The sequence below is a fragment of the Neolamprologus brichardi genome, chromosome 17 (genome assembly GCF_056152115.1).
Source record: "Neolamprologus brichardi isolate AB-2024 chromosome 17, ASM5615211v1, whole genome shotgun sequence".
NCBI lineage: Eukaryota > Metazoa > Chordata > Actinopteri > Cichliformes > Cichlidae > Neolamprologus > Neolamprologus brichardi.
In genome coordinates, this window is record NC_142120.1 from 13,484,128 (window position 1) to 13,505,305 (window position 21,178).

At 39.5% G+C, this 21,178-nt stretch overlaps 1 protein-coding gene across 5 annotated transcripts; it reads right to left on the minus strand.

The window, feature by feature from the left end:
• Positions 1-52: 52 nt before the first annotated feature.
• Positions 53-19,428, minus strand: impdh1b (IMP (inosine 5'-monophosphate) dehydrogenase 1b). 5 transcript variants are annotated; one of them, XM_087830984.1, is made up of 16 exons: positions 18,905-19,428; positions 12,828-12,926; positions 12,573-12,650; positions 9,665-9,713; positions 8,403-8,504; positions 8,224-8,298; positions 6,468-6,674; positions 6,289-6,376; positions 5,995-6,194; positions 3,913-4,003; positions 3,681-3,776; positions 3,226-3,369; positions 2,966-3,110; positions 2,735-2,878; positions 2,519-2,602; positions 53-2,162 (listed from the first exon to the last, which is right to left on the minus strand). In XM_087830984.1, exons 1-16 carry the CDS (start codon positions 19,114-19,116, stop codon positions 2,141-2,143), a joined length of 1,836 nt encoding a protein of 611 aa, XP_087687110.1. In that variant the 5' UTR covers positions 19,117-19,428; the 3' UTR covers positions 53-2,140. The 5 variants fall into 5 exon arrangements, with proteins under 5 accessions (XP_087687110.1, XP_087687107.1, XP_087687106.1 ...); XM_087830981.1 differs by lacking the exon at positions 18,905-19,428 and adding an exon at positions 15,009-15,173; XM_087830980.1 differs by lacking the exon at positions 18,905-19,428 and adding an exon at positions 14,914-15,173.
• Between the last annotated feature and the right edge of the window lie 1,750 nt (positions 19,429-21,178).

Consider the following 21,178-nt stretch of genomic DNA (forward strand, 5'->3'; position numbering starts at 1 on the left):
TTTCTATCTTGAAACAAATGACTTGGTTCATACAAAAAGACAACAGCCCATACATGGTTTTATTCATTTATTCTTTTTACTTTGATGAACAGCAAAAGCAACGTTCCTCTGTCGAGTGTTTTACTGTAAACATGTTCTGACACAACAGTCCTCAAATTCCCCTAAAAGATTTACTACATACAAAGTCTTTTTAGTCCATCTAAAAAAAAAAAAATTAAAAATTAAATTTGAGTTTTCTTGTCATTTAGATTGCAAGTTGCATAAGCAACTGCTGTGTTTTGGCAACGCTTGTGAGGCTGATAAGGCAAAAAAAAACAAAAACAAAAAAACACTTCAAATAACTGTATTTGTGCCTTTTTAGATGGACCAACAGGACTCTGTACTTGACAACTTAAGACGTTTTAAAAACCTGAATTACAACTTTAGGTGGGGAAACTGAAAACAAGCAGTAGTCATTTCCAACTACAGATATACAAGTCTCCATATATTTTCATGTACTTTTTGCAATTCAGCCCAGCTGCAAGATCATGTTAGTCAAGTGAACCCTGCGCAGGGTGTAATACATTAGCCAGTTAGGAAAACAATTCTTGCTTACACTCTGGGCCACAAAAAACAAAAACATAATTTTGTATGAAAATGTTAGAAAATAAACCTACTCCTACATAAGCTTAACGATAAAAAACAAACAATGAGACTGTTTCAAAGCAAGAAATGGAGTCAAGAAGGTCTGTAACATTATGCATTTCAATGCATTTTCACATAGCCGTCTTACAGCTGTTACCCACCCCCGTTTCAAGGCATATCTCCAGTGAAAAGACACTTTAAGAATCAGATGACAAACTCCGAGAAACTATGCCACGACGTGAAAAGAGCAGGAACAAACAAGCGAGAAGCAACTTGTTGCACCAATTTTGGTTTTTAACTTATAAAAGAAGTGTCAAACGAAGTGTAAATACACTTGGCAGTATGTATGCAATTAACGCAGAATATAAATACAGCCACGGTTGGCTTAGTGAAAAAAAACATGCATATCAAAAACCCTTCATGCTCATTTCAAAGCCCCCCTCCCCGAGACTATACAGGTTTAATATAAAGCTTTTGTTGTTTTTAATATATCTAAAAGTATTCAAAGTACGGGCAAAGAAACTCTCATCAACTATTTTTGATTGACACATTTTTATTGTTTTTTTTCCTTTAAATATACCTGATCTTCGGATTTTGGTCCTCTCATTGCTCAACACATGAACACTGCACATCGAGACGGGACACTGGTTATTCGGCTCAGTATGTCTAAGGGGTAAATGAATATTCACAAAGATAAAAAGGTTGCAGGTCTGACCTCCATCTACTGTTGACACTGGAGGAGACAAACTTGACCAGATGACTACCATGGCCGTGTATTTCTGACTGCACGATACACCGAGTGAATGCTCAACTATAAGCGGCTACTCTTCGTGCAGCGCATACCTGTAATGATGTTTGCCGTGATCGACCGCCACGCTGCACAAATAGAGCAGGTGTTTCTCTTGTTGTCTGCACACGTGTATTATTCTGGTTCCAAAATGGGATGTTTGAGGCAACTCGCAGGTAAACATCAGGGGGAAAAAAGAAATAAAGACAAAAAAAGGATGCTGATGGGACCTGCGCACAATGACTTGTCAGCTCACTAACAGAAACAGGACAAATAAACATAGTGCACCTTCACTTTGTCTGTCCCCACACACATACACAAAACTATATCACACATTCAAGCACACTACTCTTAATTCAACCACTTTGTTCTCTCACTGCCATCGACACGCACATATAACTGGGATCGGGCTGTATAGCTGTGATACAGGTGTGTGTGTTTTTCCAAAGACCCTGATGCTCTGCTTCTTAAGTGCAAAATCCAAGGTGTTCAGAGAGTTAGGTGTCAGTTTGAAAATTCACACTTCGCTGCGATGCCTCCCCTCCCCCTTCTTTTCCCCCCTCCCTCTAGACCAGCCGGGTAAGATCAGAAAGAGCAACAGTGAATATGATGCTGCAGAGGGGGTGTAGTTGGCGGCATGTGTTCTAGCAGAAGTAGCGATATAACATTTGGTCACTGTAAGATTGGGGAGGTCCTGTGCACTGGGTGATTCACATATCACACCCCTGTTCAGTAAAGCCTCTTCTCAAATCTGTGGAGGCAAAGAAACACCAAATCAGCTAGTTCATGAAAGGATGCATGGATACTGTCTGTGCTACCGTGTATCATGCTTTACCCTCCATTTCTCTCAATGGGCTCACATATTACAAAATGAAACTCATCTTTTCTGAGGTAACATCAGGCAAGCAGCAGCACAGTTTCTTATCGACTTCTACTCTATGAATTTTTTCTGTTTGCTGCTCTTTAGAAAGTAGAAAGATTAAGAAACGGCTGCCCATCTTTTATATACAGTCTACACTCTACAGTGTTTATATCAAGTAGCTAAAATACGACTAAAAAAAAAAAAAAAAAAAAAAAAGACATTATTTTGTGGGTTTTTGTACTTACGAGTGGAGACCATGAACACCACCCTCCACCTGTGCAGATAAGGTGCGCTTCTCAAACTTCAGCTCTCCAGAGTACATCATGGAACTGTATAAAACATACAAGCACCATCATACATACTGCTTATAAAAGCATCTCATAACCTTACACACACGCGCGCGCGCGCACGCACACACACACACACACACACACACACACACACACACACACACAACTCACCGAAGGACGGAAAGACTCTTTGCCCCAATATCTTGGCACCCATGTTGGATTCCTGCTATCAGGTATGGTACAAACTTGTGAATGGAACCCTTGTCCTGGACTGAGCCCGACACACCCTGGGCTACTTTCACTTTGTCACCCTCACTGTGGACAACATATCACCAAATTCATATACATCCCAGTGGTTCACAATATTACAATAGCTGTAGCTTTTAATAACCTCACACATACCTAAAATAGCGTTTCTGACTGCTCGTGCTTTTCTCCATTGCATCCAGGGAGCCCATACCACGATACTTTTTCAGTCGCACACCGTCTGCAAAGAAGTACTCTCCAGGAGCCTCAGTTGTGGCTGCTAGCAAGGAGCCCATCATAACTGGAGTAAGAGCAAATTTTTTGTGAAAGACAGCTCCATTGTATAGAAATTTTGACATTTCTAAATGGAAATATTAGCTTGAACAAACTGCACGCCGCCATCTCTTAAACCTCACCAGTTGATGCACCGAGAGCTAAAGCCTTCACCACATGGCCCACAGTTTGAATGCCACCGTCAGCGATGACTGGCACACCGAAACGCCTAGCATACTCTGCCACCTTGTACACAGAGGTCCCTTGGGGTCGTCCACATGCCATGACTAGAAAGTATAAAACACATCCAACGTGACTGCCATGATGTTTTAAAAACACTGTTTCTGTTTGTTTGTTTCGGTATAAACATGACCTAGTCTGAACATGAGACCGGTCCCCATGGCAACACAGAACAGAGGCCTCGGCAAATCACCATGACAACTAGGAGTGGTCTCAGGGTATTCGTTTCCACTAGCAACTGATGGCCTTTTCATCTTAGCATAGCTCATTGCCGGAAAAAGGATCGGCATAATTTTTTATAAATAATTATCACTACACTTAAGTTCTATCATCATATCACGGTTTCCACACTGAATACCTTCTTGTGTGATGCAGATGGAGCCGCAGCCCATGCCGACTCTCAGAGCATCCACGCCGGCATCAATCAGATTTTTGGCCTGGGCTGCTGTGACCACTGTAGGAAAGGTGGAAAAGTGAAAACCGTCAAGAAATGTGTGCAAAAAATTTATCTGTTTATTTTGTTGTCATTTATGTTACTGTTCATAAAGGGACAGCCATATAATACTCACTCCCCACACCAACAGACTCACCATTTCCTCCCACCACTTGTAATTCTTGATACTTCTGCTTAATATAGTTTATCATGTTGATCTGATACACTGAGTTGCCTTGCGACGAGTCCTAAAAATAAATAATTTTAAAAAACATAAAAAAATATTTATGGATTAAACAGAATAAGTTTAGACCATAAAATACAGTAACACCTAATAAGTCAAAACAGACAATTGAATACAAGTAGAAACAATACCAACAGGTTCAGTCTTTGAATTTGATGACTCATTCTCAATGTCATGATTTATTAAAGCAGTTAGATTATGTAATCCATTGGATCCCAAACTTGTTTTGCTAGGCCCCCCTTTGTTTTACAAGAAAAATGTTCACGCCCCCTCCCCCATTTTTCGAATCACCGAAAACTCCCGTTTTGCGTTTGTGTGGACGAGAAATACAGAGTTTGTCAAAGGTTTGTGCCTTTTTCACATCACGCTGCGCGCCACGTTATTGTTTACTTGAGATGAATTGTAGAATGGGAGATCGAGACAAAATACTGTTAATCTGACCGATCTTCAGGTTTTACACGCTTACATATAGACACGCAGTTACTGTCCCTCTATTTAGAAAGGCAGAGGCGTCACGGTGTAATTATTTTACATGTGGTTGTTTTTTTATCCTGTGTAATAATATTCAACATAGCTATTAATACATTTTTCAAAAAATGGGTTTAAAAACATAAACAGCTGTGGGATACCGTTTGTCCGTGATTTAGAAAGGGGGAACAAATTGTGGCAGGATGAGCCTGATATTATTTGTATCCCACTGTAACTTTACTGTATAAAGACCTAACATCTCCAAAATGTCAGGAGTAGTTAGTCATTACAACAAGTGTTTGTGAACTAAAAATCAAGAATGTGGGATACTGTGTAATTTGAAGAGCCCAACGCGTGCTTCCGACGAAGGGAAAACCAATTCTGCAGGGGAGACCTACCTTGGCACTTGTGCAGGTGAAGCCAAAGGGAAGATATGCTTCACCATATTTTCTAGCCTTTGGCTTAGAATTAAGTTGGTTTGGAAACATTATGCTATATGTATATAGCTATGCTTCATCTCCTGCTTTGCGTTTGTGTAGGTGCCCCGTGCTAGCAGTGTCCAAGCATTGTTGTCCCCCCCTTTTCACACCGCGCTCCCCCTACAATGGCTCTGCGCCCCCCACTTTGGGAAGGTCTGATGTAATCCATGGATTTATTTGTGGACTTAGTCACATATCTCCTTGAGAATTCTCAGTCCTCCTCAGTAAAAATTAACATTTAAGCTACAATTTTAAAACAAAACACAGCAACAGGAAGTATGATTTGGGCTATAACATCAGTTTGTAATTTACCTGCAACAGTGAATCTCACCACAAGGTGGTACCCATTCCATTTAGTTGTGTTTAGTTCCAGTAGAGTGTTCTACACAGAGTCTGACAGTTTCTCATCAACATGTCACAGGTTTCATATCCTGTTGCCATTTAACACTAGAATCACCGACAGACCCCTTAGCACTTTAAAATTGATGTCAATGTTAAAATAAAACCTCATAATCTCATATTGCATCTCAATTTCTGTGTAGCACTCTGTAGTGTCAGTTTTAAAATGCAGTCAATGACCAGTTCAATCCCTTTCAATGTAAGTGCCCTGTTTTAATACTTAATGTTAGTACCTCCAATTAAAAAAAATCAGTTTTTTAAGTTTACTACAGTAGTTTTTTTTTTCTTTTCAAGGCTAATTATTTAGATGTCTTATTGCGCTGTTTATAGTACCGTTTTTTATGAATATGTTTTAGCTATACAATAATGTAAGAAAAAACAAACAAACCTTAAAATATTTTCCAAAACTATTAAAATATAATCTGAAATATTTCTTAAAGAGAAAATTATAGAAATTAGCCATGTGACTGACAGTGGCTGCCATTTAGCTACAAGCTGCTCTAAAATTTGTGCCGATGGGGGACAGTTTTTATGACTGTGTAATGACAAAAAAGATTTATCTTCTCTACAATACATTCAAGTATCTGTGATGTGACCGATCATTATTAAAGCACCAACCACAATCTAACTTTTTAAAAAAAGCACCAACCAGTACAACGACATCAACTCCAGCTTGCACCAGCAGGTCCAGTCTGTATTTGTCGTCCTCCCTGGTTCCGATAGCAGCACCACAGAGAAGCTGTTTGCGTGAGTCTTTGGAGGCGAGGGGGTACTCCCGGTTCTTCTTTAGATCCGTTCTGGCAATAATGGCCACCAGTTCATCGTTATCATTTACAATGGGAAGCTTGCCTGGTTACACAGAAAGTTCAAGTCGGGCTATTAAAATACAATAACCAAAAAGAAGTCCAACATCTATTACACAAATACTTTTTCTTTAATTCACCTTTTTTGCTGCGCTGCAGAATATCATTGGCTTCTTTTAGTGTAACACCAGCAGGAGCCACTACCAACTCCTCCCTCTTAGTCATAGCCTGAGAGAAGACAGGGTCAGCGTAAAAATAATTGAGTAAAGCCAAGTTTTTATAAATGACAGAGTTTCTTAAAAGCAACAAGAATACACACCTCCTCCAAAGGCTTGCCACGGTCTTTCTCAGAGAGGAAGTCGATATCTCTGGAGGTGACAATACCCACCAGTTTGCTGCCCATTTTTCCTGTCTCTGTGACAGGAATACCAGAGAAACCATGTCTAACTTTGGCCTCAAACACATCCCCGACTGTGTGGCGTGGACTCATAACAACTGGGTCTGTAATAAAACCCTGTTCGAACCTCTGGAAGCCAACAGAAACCAAAACAATCATTTTCCACTGTACATCTGTAATGCGGCAAAAAACAGCAAAAGCCAAAACACACTACACAAAAAAATAGTGAGCAGAAGCAGCAGAAAAACAGTAAGTAACACACACACACACACACACACAGAAATAACACACATGTGATGCCATTACCATAGCCTATATAGGGACAAGATGGGACACCATAACAAGAAAAGTCAAGCGCATGGCTCACACGACAGCTGAATTATGTTGGTTGAGGTAAAGGTTAGCACTAGGGCTGGGCCATATTATACCGTTCACGGTAATACCGGTACAATGTTAGGCAACGATAAGAAAATGAAATATTGCGATATATTATGGGTAACACGCGCATGCGCAGTGCCTTTTTTTCATACGCACATGGCCAAAAAAGCATGGTGGCAACGGAGAACGAGAAGGGAAAAAGCAGATCATTGAGTGAAACAGATGAACCAGAATTGGTTTGTAAAAATGGTGCCACTTCAGTGATGTGGAACTGGTTTGGCGTTTGTCCGTCAGATACACAACAAAGCGCATTTTGTTGTAGAACATGCAAGCGGGCTGTCTTTATTGCCGTATTTGTCAGACTAAGGGGCTCGTAAATCTGGGAGTAATCTGGGTCCTAAACTCCGTCCGTTTCAGGTCCCAAAGTCAAACGAACACTGCAGCATCACTGAGAGTTAAAAACGGTCTAAATTCTTTCATCTTTAATAAAATTATCAGCATTGCTGCTTTACCAGGTGTATGAATGTCTATGAAGTTTAACATCCAGGCATCCATGAGAACAGAATTTATTACACTTAACAGAGTTAGAAGCTAGCAGAAGGTTAGCTTGCTAGTGTCGCTAGCATGATATAGCATGTTCTGACTGAGAGACTTCTGAAAACATTCAAACGTACAGCTCTGCTATCACTTCCAAAATAGATGAAGACAGGAAACTAATAGTCAATAATATACTGCAACAACACGGGAATAGAGCAGCTGTGATAGAATACAGCATTAATGAATCAATGGTACAGAAGTGGAGGAAGCAAGAAGAATGAGTTTAATAAAGTTTGATTTATCTGACTGCTTTGTTTCGCTTAATGTGCCTTATAATCCCGTGCACCTTATGGTCCGAAAGATATGTATTTGACTTTTTTATTTGGCACACTGCAGTTTAATGTTGCAAAGCACCTCTTTTTAACTTCAGTGGATATTATACATGGTTATGCTCAGGATGTGTCAGCCCATTTCTACTGGAAATGCCTTTTGGTTAAACTTTCATCAAGGAATTTGCATTTGCACTGTTAAATATTTATATAGCTTTAATGCACATAAAAAACAGCTGCTTGTTTAAGTGAAAATAAATGGATGGAGTTTTTTTGCGCTAGTAAAGTTGTGGAGTTGTATTTTGTCTCGCGTCAATTATATCATCATCGCAAATTTCCAAATATATATCGTGATAAATATTTTTGGCCATATCGCCCTGCTCTAGTTAGCACCCTTTAATGTGTATAAATATTTGTACGCAGTCACAGTTTACCTTGACCTTGCGGACCTCGTTGGCTTGGAATTCTGGTGTGCAGTTGTGGTGAATAATGCCAATGCCTCCCATTAGCTACCAAATTTTTCAAAAGAAAAAAAAAATGAGGTGTGCTTTTCGATTAAACAGTTACAGAAAAAACAAAACAAAACTGTTTCCTTAAGATGCTAGTTTCTTACCGCCATAGCTATTGCCATGGCCGACTCTGTCACAGTGTCCATGGGGGAGGAAATGAGAGGGGTTTTCAATGTAATCTTCCTGGTCAGTGCTGATGTCAGGTCCTGAAAGACAAAAAAAAGGGGATTGAATATTTTGCATGTGGTCCACCAGGGGGCAGAATGAACTAGATAGCCATGAAGGACTTCACTGTAAATATCCTTCAGATCAGACACCACAAGGACACAACAAGGTTAATACAAGCAAACTTTTATAAAAATGGGAAAACAATGGAGCCAATTTTAAGCTTAAAAAATATTTTAAGCTTTAGATTTAGTTCATATTAGATATGAAATGCCTCCAAATTAAAAGGCACTGACATAACATACTGCAACTGTTGTTCCTACCAGGGAAAGAAACATGACACTGTCTGGAAAAAAATAGAGAGGAGCCACACTACAGTGTCCAACGACCAGGTTTACTTTTACTTATCGCCGATTCCCAAAACAACCAGCACATTTCGTTTCAATCCACTGGCAGAGTGAAAATAATAACATTCCACTAACATGGGAAACCAGGAAAGTGGCTCAACAGTATCTTATGTAGACATAAACTATAGCGGGTGCTTGCAGCGTTTTTTTTTTAGAGGTTTATGGTGAAGGCCAGAGAAAATGCCTAACGCCACTTTGCCAGAGCACACAACTGCACCAACCTGCTAAATTCTACTGTGAGGTATTAAAGAATGTGAGGAAGACCATGACTGCAAACAATGTCCCAAACCACCACCACCCTATACACACAGCACTACTTCATGCTTCTATCCCTCAAAGTATTTAGACTTATTTACTATTCAAGGTTGTGCAAGCATTTGTGTTATTTAAGCATGAATAGGTTCACTATCCTGAGAAAAACTAGGGCAGACCAAGACTGTGGAGAAAACAACTAGAACATAACATGGCAGCCAGGCAAATATGTCCCATAGTAAAGAAAGCACTCTAACTCGTAAGGAAACGGAAAGAGATTAAAACTAAATTAAACCTTCAGATAGACGAAGCAGAGGAGAGGGATTTCCCGTAAAGCCCTGAGATTAACCCCCCTTTTGCCTGCTGCAAGATGAGTAACTAACCGGACACAAATGTGAACACAAGGGTGAGGGAGCAGCCAGTGGGTGACCACATTCGGGGGAAAAAAAATAGCAAAGCAGAAAGAGACCAAAAGATGCAGACTGTTTTAAAAGGGCAAAAATATGACTCCGATTCCTCGTTCACATGTGTACGCTACTCACCACTTCGTCAGAGGTAAAGTCGATGAAGCCAGGTAAAATCAGGAAATCGCTGAAAGACATAAGCAAAGTGCAAAGTAAGGGGCTAATAGCAGCAGTTTAGCAGTATTGTGAGGTCTAAAACGCCAACAACACCTCAGAAATATTCCAGGAGATGGTGTTCTATATGTTTCAGTGAAAGCTTGTAATGGCACGCCTAAGAAAACCAGATGAATTAAAGGATTTCACAACTTTGAGGAGTATCTCATAGCAAATGGGGTGTACTGCACAAACTAATAAAAGTACTACAGATCAAAAATTGGGGACGAAAAGAGGTTAAAGTAAACTGTAGTCATAACAGAACTATTTAGATTAGCAAAGAATGTGAATAGACTTCTGATTGTAATCAAGGCCTTGTAATAATCTGAATATTTTTTTAAGACAGTTTCCTTCAGAGTCACTCCTCTCCTGTGTAATATTTTTAGCAAGGACAACAACCCATTTTTGGACGCTCTTGCACCACATCGTGGTTTCCAGAAAATGACAAAATGGCATTGCGGCTGAGTACAGACACTAAGTGCAGCTGGGTGTGCCCTCTACTTGGTAAAAAGCTACAGTTGACCTCTTTTCAGCTCCTGGCCTGTATAAACACAATAAGAGGCAGAAAGATGAGTGAAGCAGCGAGCACCAGACGTGGGAATGATGTGTTTATTTTTCAGCTTGAGTCTGTATGTATTTTGTGGTTTTTTTGAGATGTTTATGTAAGAGAGAGAGGGGGAAAAAAGCAGGGGACAAATGGAAATAAGGAGGAATAAGTGAAGCTTTATACATCTAGTGAATGTTGGAGGAAACTATGAGGTAACAGTACACAAACATAAAGCGGGTCTAACTGAGAACAGGAGTTGAGAAATCTGGTAGAAGGCTTTGCCTACCCTCACTTTAAAGCGCAAAACGGGACAAGCAAAACGTCCAGGGAACATCTGCTGTCATTTAGCACAAGCCACAAACCGCAGCTGTAGCACACAGACTATACTGTCTGCTTACTGCTGACCCCAAGTCAGCAGTAACCTGATTGCCGTGTTGGCTTTGACTCCTAAAGAAAACACTGGCTCGGCCATATCACACAGGTTGCATTTGAATGTTAAATGTAGACAAATCTACCATGCTAATGGTTTCAAAGTAAAACCAAAGGCCACAACTGGCCTTCACCTGTCAGCTTTTTCGCTGGCACTGAAGTTGTACAGTTGTGTATTGTCACAGGTTTTAGCCGCACTGTATTATTATTATTATTATTATTAATATTATTTTGGTTTTAGTTAGATTTCAGAGCTTGGTTGAGGGTAAAACTGACACTGATTTTGAAAGACAAAGCACAGAAACGAAGCTCTGAAGGTATTAAGGTTTGTACAGCACTATGTGCCCACACTCTACAATCCTATAATTAAAGTTAATTGGTACAAGTTGGATCACTGTATCCGAGTCACCTCCCTTAATTAAAACTAACTACCAAAGAAACATTTCATTACTATCTAAAGATCATAATGTCATGCTTAAAATATTCCATCCTTAGCCTGAGGTAACTTTGGCTAAGTGTGACCCTACCCCATTATCAGGTTCTAGGAGAATACTGCCATGCAAGTTCTCCTTACCAGCTTTAACATTTAAAATGATTTTGAAAGTGTACACTCGGCTCCAAGTCTCAAAAGTTCACACATTTATTTATATAGCTTGAATTAAACGGGTTAATTAAAGCCTGTAGCTTTGTGTGGATGGCAGTGACCTCATATGCAACCACAGTAAATACCCTGTTTGTGTCAGCAAGCTGCATTAGAACAGAGACATGTCCAGGAAGGAACCTGAAGATGTACTGAACAGTGTCGGCATCTAAAACTCTCTTTTGTGTGCTCTTAACACTGCCTTGAACAGACAGTCGGTATACAGGCAGTCGTGCACCTTGAGGGCCATTACAGGAAGAAAAGGTGTGAAAGTAGACTTGATTGGGGCAAAATGTTGACACGTTCAGAACAAGGTTGCTGCATCTGGTATAGCAGGAAGCTGCCACTCACAGAAATCTGATTCTGTCTTCCTGCAACTGTGTATCAGTTTCCCTGTTTGACTATTTCCTCCAAGAAAAAAAAAAAGTTTGTAATCAAATATTTTTTTTCATTCATATAAAAAATATTAAGGTGGACTATATATGCTGAGTCAGCTATCTGCATTGCGTTAATTAGGAGGTCGGGAGACTGATCTGAATTTCATTTTTATCAATTACCCCTGAAATTCACATGATATCAATTCAGGCAGTCACGTTTGCAACCTTTCCCTCCACACGTGACGCATTATAGGGAACTTATGAATGCAGGCAAGATTAAATTGGTTGTTTATAAGTGCCAAACAACCACTACAACTTAGCTTGCTTTGTTCATTTATGGTTATGAAAATAAAAGGCTATTTACAAGAGTTAATGAAGAAAAATAATTCTACGCAAAATCCAGCATGAATGTGTCTATACAGCATGTCATCAGAATGTCAAGCAAAGGAGTGCAAGAATTGCAAGAGGTCAGAAATGAGTGCTTAATGAGTGCTTTTATCTAAAGTATCCATGCTAAAGAGCACAAGCTGCTCCATCATGCTTTCTGCATTTACAGGAGAGGTCACATACTTTGATGATTAGTTGAAGTTAATAAAACAGCCATGTCCCGTGAAAGCAATTTTCATTCCCATGACCCAAATCAAGTTAAGAATTTCACAAAGCCTTATATCTATCATCAGCCTTCATGCGCCGCGGTTCATGGGATTTTTGATATAGGTTGTTGCAGTCAAAATAAAGTTGCTGTAGAAGAACAAATATTTGCTTCTCCTCTATGAATTCACTATTTAGATAGATCAAGGATTTTCAGTTTGAAGGTGACTGTTTTTTTCTTTTACTCACTTGTAAGTCAACCCATCTCCTTTAGAGCATAGCTCTTCAGCCGTTTGACCATCGGAGACAACACACTGTTGGTCAGATCTGCCGGTTCAAAACGTGTTGGCCATTACAAAGCACTGGTGCTTACACTCCACCCACAACTACGCAAAAGGTTTTTTTTTTTCTTTTTTTAAATGAGGAAACCTTACTTTGAAATTAATGAAAACATTTTCAAGAAAAACAAACAAAACAAAAACTTTGCAATGAAAGGAAACTTACTTGTATGTTAGACCACCTCCAGTGGAGAAGAGCTGCTGTGCTGAGAGCCCATCATCAGGAATGTAGCCTGTGCCACCACTTATTAGGTAATCTGCCATGCTGTCAAATGACCAAAACAAAGCCACTTCAATCAGCTGTTTTAACGCCAACACTCAACATTAGGATGTTCATCTACAGACAGTGTAATGACGCTCTGCAGGAAGACTGCACAGCCACTGTGCAGGCAGAGCTTTGGTGGGTGACCTTCTCACAGGAAGGTATAACCATGGCAACATCAACATCCCCCGCCAGCCTGGGGTCAGTGCGCCTGCGTGACAGGTGCTTCCCCCATAAATAATCCTATACTAAACTTGCAACCTTGCTGGTGGTACTTAAGATGAGATCACATTTTAAACCCAAAACAGGGGACACTCGGAAACCCACAACACTTCTACGGGTAAATACCACAGCTTAGCCACAACTCACTAAACTAAAAACTAAAATAAAAATCGAGTCTCTGCTGAAGGGAGATGTGTAATACAAATATTAAACACGTTATTATTTAATAACTAATCTAATGCCAAACAAACCGCACACGAGGCAGATAACGGTGCACTACTCTCCACACCATCGCCTGTGAAGGAAACCATGGCCGGGTGACCCACTAACATATAACTGCACCATTCCATATTAGCCAATCATGCATGCTTTCGATTTTCAAGGAATGAAATGCAAAACAGTAGAGTTAAAAAGATCTGGATTAAATGTCAGAAGAACACGGTAACCTAAAACGCCGTGTCATCTACACTTGCACGATAACGTTTACTCCCCTAGTGACCCACATTGCATTATCAGCTAGCAAACATTAGCTGCTTGCGCTGCACGCCGGGAGTTAGCAAAAACATGGCAGTCAGACCTGCCTTTGTTTATACAGAGATGCGACTATGCATCATCCGTGTAACCTTATCCATGCTATCGAGGACCCTCCACATCGCTCATTTTCCAAAAGCTATAACGGATTATTACATTTTAGCAACACTTAGCTCACATGCTTATGAATTACCTTGGGTTTCAAATCACTACTCATTTAGACTTAGCAAACGTTAGCTAACAGGTGAACCTTGCTCCCAAGGTTGGCGTTTGAGTGTTTAAACCACGTCGGAAAAAAACCCGCATTCTAATACTTGGTAAATATTTTGGTCCATTTTTATATTGAATAAACCCTCTGGTATATCAGGCGATCGGTGATATTTCAGAAGACTTTTTGAGCGAGTTTGGTGCTGCGTTCAGTGGCATATGTTGCATTTTCCTAAAGCATGTGGCTGCATAAAGGTTGCAAGACCTTATCTAGCATTTCCAGAAAAGTAAAGTTTGTTTACTTCTACTTGAACCAAGTTCATTGCTTCTAATAATATTAAAATTATGTGAGTAACACCGTTATAATTTAGCTGTTCAAAAATACATAATCACTCAATGAAGTCAGTCTGTCGAGTCAAGCTATTAGCCTAAAGTAATAGTAAACCATTACCAATATACGTAGGACTGAAAGCCTTATCACCACGAGTGTTTTAACAACCAGCTTGTACTTGTACTAAACACTAAGCGGTAATTATAAGTAATAAATTAACTGATAAGCTTGCCAAGTCAATCAGTCGTTAATGTTTGACACAAATAATGATGTTTTCCCCAATAGCGTCAGATTCAGTTTTAGATACTCTCGTGAATATTCATATAGCCCCATTAAGAGTAATGCCTGCACGAATAAAATGAACATCCTGCTCACTTAACAATGAAACAGTTATTTTATAAAAAAAAAAAAAAAAAAAAAAAAAGCAAAAACGAAAACACACATCCCAAAGTTTTCACGCGCTGCATCCTGGTTATACGTTAAACTATACGTGCAGACATGTGGGAGAAACCATTAGCATTTAGCATTAGCTATTCTGTTATTTTAGCTTCGCTTGTGGGAGAAAAAAAACAAGGCTCCCGACACTCTAAAACAAGCTTCTTATATCTTTAAAACCAGTAAGCAAAAGCAATTTAAACTACGCATCTTTTCTGCTATGGTAAACTCAACATCTTTTGCTGATTACGGTTAGCTAGCTACCTCATTGAGCGGATGCCCACGCTGGCCAAAAAGGAGGTAACTTTCCAGCTGTAGACTGAGAGCAATTAAAACTGAAAGCAGTTTGTTCCCGTTACCTCGAAAGACAAACTGGATTTTTGTAGCCAAAAAAACAAAAGAAAAACGGCAGTCTTTTGTGGCTCCAAGATGTAAACGTCAGCGATGAAGCCAGTCAAGAAGTGATTGCCTATCGCTGTCTTCAGACAGTGCGTGTTGGTGTTATATATTAGCAGCAGCGTCACATCCCCTCTCCCCTTCAGGCGAGTTTAACCCTGTGCTTCCTGTGACCCTGAAATCAGGAACAATATCTGGAATCAAAGTAGCAACACGGGCTCAGGTGAAACGTTTACTATAAGGAAGTGCAGCCAGACTAGTTTTATAACTAACATTTTGTCAGCCTGCCCACAGCATAGTGACAAATCACAGTTATAACCAGGCAATCATTATATTCAGCTTTAAACACTGGCAGTTTTTCTTTCGCTTAAAAATAGCCCTCTTTTTGTATTGTTGGTAAAATCTCTAAATGTGTTTAATTAGCAAACTATAGTGTATGTGTAAATCATCCTCATGTGTTACTACTAAATATAGGATATTGGTGTAAATACAAGCGTGGTAGAATAAGGCAGAAGCCTGAATGGCGATTGATCCTACATAGTGCGTGAGCGTGAACTTTAACAAAGTGAAAGTGAAAATCAGGTGACCATAGACAGTTCTTTCATATCAGGTTGAAATACAGATGAGACCTTTAAGGCTTAATATCCTTAAACTAGTGAAACATTGCCTTGAATTGAAATTTTGGTCACATGTAAAGGTTCTTAACAGGATTAAGTGCAATGAAAGGCCAGCACTAACCACATTTCATTCACATGATAACATTTGAACATTTGAATACTTTAACACACTGTAACTCAGGCTGGCTATGCTGACTTAAGGAAAGGACCTTTTTTGAAGAAATGTTGTGATCTTTTGTTATTCACTTACAATTTTTTTTTTATTAAGAATGCAAAATTCTACCACTGAAAAAAAGACCTTACTCTATGTGACATAGTCATTAAAAGTAAACATAAAAAACAGCTTACTAGTAGAAAACACATCTATAGGTGTTTTGATTTCTAACAAATCAAGCAAGTTCAACTAGTACGGAAGTAGGAATGTCTATTTTAAGGATGCCAAATAGTTCCTAAAACTGTTCAGTACACACCCAGTTATACTGAACTGAAATTATAAGGAACATCAAACTACTCCATACAGTGTATGCATCCATACACTTCTTGACAATTTGACAATGTATTGCCAGGAGCATAAATGTTTTGCATGGCATTACTTTCATCCAATTATATATATGATGGTGGGTGTCTTGTATTCTCTGGAAGGAAAGAATTAGGCTTTTTAACAATAACCCAAACCAGGTCTGGCACAGTCAAAAAAGGTTTTGCACATGGATGACTTCACCAACGTCAAGTATGTTCCAGTTTATTATTAGATATATTCCTGACTTTCAGGAAACAGGCTGAGTTGTTCATTTATGCGCCTCACAGCCAAATAAGTGGCTAATTATCAATAACAGGGTGGCTGAACTGTGTCAGAAGTTAATGCTTTGTTCACTTTAAACTTGTACATTCAACACAAATGTCCATGTAACATAACAGCATGTTTGCTAACAACATTTCTTACAAATTTTGTGAAGCTTGTTAAGTTAAAAGGTCTTTATTTCTTTGCAAATGGGACCTAAACCTTCATCAAACTAGATGAAAAAAGCCTAATGAGCACTAAAAGAACATTTCTTACACGTGACTTGCTTGTGAAACAATAGCTACAACCAAATGTTTGCAACTAACTGTTGATTAGTCTGCACATGAATTTTTAAAAGATCTCCCCATAGCTCTGTACAGAACAGCTTCAGCTCCCAGATGTTTGGTGTTGCCTTAACCAGCTGGCTTTAGGTCCCACCCTAAGCATTTCTGTTGACTCGAGATAAGGATTTTGGCTTGCCTGTTCCAAAAAATTACCTTCTTTCTTATCTGAGTGGGGGATTTTTTAGAACACCGGGCTGGAGATTCAGTCCAGATGCCTTTACATCCTTTGTTCCTTCTATGACAACATGCAGAGCTCATCCATTCACACAGCATTACTCTGATAGCTATCTGGCTTGTCCATTTTATCTTTAGCAAACTGCGGTGTTTGTTTTAGGGGGCAGTTACTTTCTCTTTGAAGCCCTGTCATGCACACTATTGTTGTTCAGTGCTCTCCTGATGGTGGACTCTTCCCATTCTGATCCATCACACCATATTATCATATTGACTGAGAACACTTTACTCTAGATTTGCATTATTGATTTCACACTATAACACAAAGTTAGTTGAGATTCTGGAGAATCACTGTGAATTTCATCTGCTTTGGTGCAAGTGAATGTCACAGGTACACTGGAGAGGCAACAACAAGACAACCCTCCAAAACAGAGTGGTATTGCAGGTGATTTCCACAGATCATTTCTCTCTGCTTATCCCTCCTGAGTTTGTTTTTTTTTTTAGTTTTGCTTTTTACCCTTTTTACTCTGTCAGCACTAATAGCATGAAGTGGTAAGTGGAGCCTGTCCATGTTGTCACAAGAATGTTCTCCTTGCAAGGAGTTGAGCCATCACACAAGGAGAACTGGACTGGGCTGCAGAATGGCTTAAACTCTATCTGCTGCTTTGTTTGAAGAGGAACAAAGCAAGAACCTCCAGAAAGCTACTGATACATTTTTCTGACCAAACTGTCAGAAACAGACATATATAAGCATGCCATAAGGTCCTGATGTCCTTTAGTGGCACCTGTGCTCACAGCCCAGCACTGTGCAGCTCTGATAGTGCTCCTTCTGTTCTTGATCACACAAAGAACCAGATGGCCCTTTCCAGCCCTTCTTGTGAAACAGCCCATCTCCCAGTATCTCTTTCACGCTCTTGAGAGTGTGCTGGGAGACAAATCAAACCTTCTTGTAACAGAACGCATAGATGTGCCATCCTGGAGGACCTATGTTGCCTGAAGGGGTGTCAAGTACTACTACCAGCAGTGACAATGACACTAACAAAAATAAGTAATTGAGAAATATCAACCATGAGGGATGGGCACAGTCTTTGGCCACTTTCTGCAAAACCATTTCCTTTGTGAGCACTGTACTTTTGCAGAATTAGTGAAAAAGGTTGACAAAGTTTAAAGCACCACGGTATAGATGTTGTTTCTGATCCACATAATATTCGAGACTGATGTTATCACCAGACAATATTTAGAATCACTCTTTATGCCCTTAAATCGACAGTCCTTCTTTGTTCTGTGTTAATCCAAAGCGAGAGTTGCTAGATATGTTTGCAAAGGTTACTCAGGGGGGATCCTTTTCCTTCTCTGGGTTGTGTGTCAAATGTGGGTCACTGCAGATATGGGTCAGTGGTTCCTTTATGCACTGTAGCTATTCTAAGCGCTTGCTTTAGCCTTGTTTATCCTCCCTGCAGCATGCTGCTCACTCCTGCCTTGACGGTGCATCAAAGAGTTGTGAGTGTGTGGGTGGGTACAAGGGGCAGAAGGACCAGGTTAAAAATAGCACTTGACAACCTATGACAAGCCATTTTTATTGTATTAGCGCCTGCCCATAAACTCAGTGTTGTTGTCTGCATGGCCTCCAAACTACTAAGAATGCAGCACATTGAAAGCATGATTTAACCTCAAGCACATTTGCAAAGTGTGTTTGTGGACATGTAAATTGATCCAGGTACACAAAGATAATTTACATGAAGTAACCTTGGAAAGCTGCAGCTGGTAAGAGTGAGCTTAATGTACATCACCAAGAGTGCTAACTAATAGCAAGACATAAATTTTCTCTTGTAGCTGAGAAATTTGTGACAACAAAGAGCAATATTAATGTTATTACAAAGTAATCTTATTTTAAAGGTAAAAACCAGCTGTATTTGAATCAAAATACTGTCTAGTTTGATACCTACCTCTCTGGGCCTAAACCAGCCTGGATCCGTGTGGCATTGTATCGCTGAGCTGCAGTTTCATGACCGTGTGAGCTTTGCCGGACGTAACGTTTTAATTCCCGGGATGAAACATTGGTACATGAGCGCTGAGTGTCCCCTACAAATCTTCGATAGTTCGCTTGCTGGCTCTCATTCTCTCCCTCTCGAAAGTGCTCATCCCCAAACTCCTCCATTGTTTGTCCAAGATCAGACTTGGAATAACAGATCCTTGCATTGAAATTCAACTTAATAATATCAGAGAAGATATCCAAGAGCTGAAAGCAACATGCAGGCCAAAACAGAGAAGATTGCTTTCTTTAAACCCCTCGATTTATATAAATGTCTTCACCCAAGTTCAGTAAAAGTTAGTGACTTCCAAATGCAAATTCTTCATTTGTTTCTTAATAATCTAATCTGAATTACACTTTGTCTGCTCTGTTTATCCTGACGCTGCTCTCCAGACAGGTTATGAAGCTACACATAGGTATTCCCACAGAGATAACAGAAAAACCCTTCTCAGGCTACACCATCTGTCTGTGAACAGGATGCACCTGCCTACAAAAAAGGCTCCAGCCACCTCTAGGCGTGTCAACAGAGGGCGTCACCTTGGAGATTCTCCCAGTGAGAGGGTGTTGCTGTGGAAATGCCAGGAACTGCACTTTGTTTTGGTGAGGCTGCTGCGCTCATGTCTTCGAAATCTTAGTGGAGGTTTTCAGTCATGAGAGAGAAGGGCAGTGGAAAAATGATGGAAGAGCACGGTAACAGCCCCATATTGTACTTGTGTCTGGGATAAAGCAGTCATTGCCCTGAGCGTTGAATACAGGTTGAGTGGAGTGAGTGGCACTGTCCTGCTGAGTGCTTCATGGAGCTCTCTTTATGTCTTGCCCGCTCTCTATGCACGGGTTAATCCTGCTTTCTATCAGCACGTCATGTTCACAAAGAGGATTTCAGAATTAGTCGGACCAGCTAGAGTGAACGTGCTCTGCAAAGAGAGCAACATATTCAAATCAAATTCAAATTCAAATTTTATTTGTCACATACACAGTCATACACAGTACGATATGCAGTGAAATGCTTACACAACTGCTCATGACCTAAAGAAAAAAAGGCTATGAATAAGATAGGAAATAAATATGAAAATTAAAAAGGGTAAATTAAACTAGGAAGGAATAAAATAAAATATAAAAATTAAAGTTAAAAATGAAATAACTGTACAACAACAAATTAGAATGAAGGGTAAATTTAACTGGGAAAGAATAAGATGAAATATATAAATTAAAGTTGAAAATAAAATAACTGTACAACAAAATACACAATACACAAATACACAGTATAGAAATATATAAGAATCTATGAAGAAATATAAATATATATATACAATAACAGCAGGTGTACAAGTATTAAATGTCCAGTGTTGTGCAATCCACATTTCTGCAAAAACCACAAACATGAAGGAACATTTATGGAAATATTTGGCAAAGGCAGCTTAAACTTGCATTTCTTTGTTGTGGAAGGGTGTGATTTTACAGCTTCTCCAGCTTTGTGACGACCTCACAGAAGGTAGTAGTTTGCATTCCAGAGATATCAGTCTGTATAAAAACAGCTTGGGTGTAATCATTCTCCTTACTACTCAAAAGCCGAGGTCAGACCAGCAATTTGAAACAACTTGTATTTCTACTTTAACACTGCAGAGCATTGATTGCAAAAGTTTAACTGTTACATAATTGCTCTGAATTTCACTTTCAGTCATAATCCTACATGGCTGCAAGTCCATTATGTTTGTCTTGTCATGTCAAATTGGTTGTTTATTGCAAAGGGCAAATCTCAAATACATTTAGCATCATAACACAGGCAGTCCAATCTAAATGTTGTTGTGCATTCAGTGAGACTTTTATTAAGCTTTTTTATTATTGACTTCAAGGAAAAAATACCAATAGCATTAAAATATCCACTTCTTTCCTAGACATAACCTTATCCTGACATGACCACTTTAAACTGTGTGGTTTTCATCTTAGGTGGTCTTCGAATGCTAAACTCAAACCCCCTAAAATAGGTGGATAAATGTGTCACAGATGGCAATAAAAAGCATTTTTTACAGGATTATATTTAGCCCATGTTGCTTCAGTTGATTGGGATTTGTTGGCATTCATATACATACAGCTTTCTTGAGGTCCCGCCACAGCATTTCAGTCAGGTTGAGATCTGGACATTGATAGCAACATGATGATTCTTCTATTTTTTAGCTATTCTGTTGTA

Coding starts and splice junctions, on each gene's coding strand:
- impdh1b (XM_087830984.1), bottom strand. CDS start 19,116: ATGGAGGAGTTTGGGGATGAGCACTTTCGAGAGGGAGAGAATGAGAGC. Junction 4,004..5,994: donor GAGTTGATGTCGTTGTACTG/GTTGGTGCTTTT, acceptor ATTTATTTTTAG/GACTCGTCGCAAGGCAACTC. Junction 3,777..3,912: donor ACAAGTGGTGGGAGGAAATG/GTGAGTCTGTTG, acceptor CCTTTCCTACAG/TGGTCACAGCAGCCCAGGCC.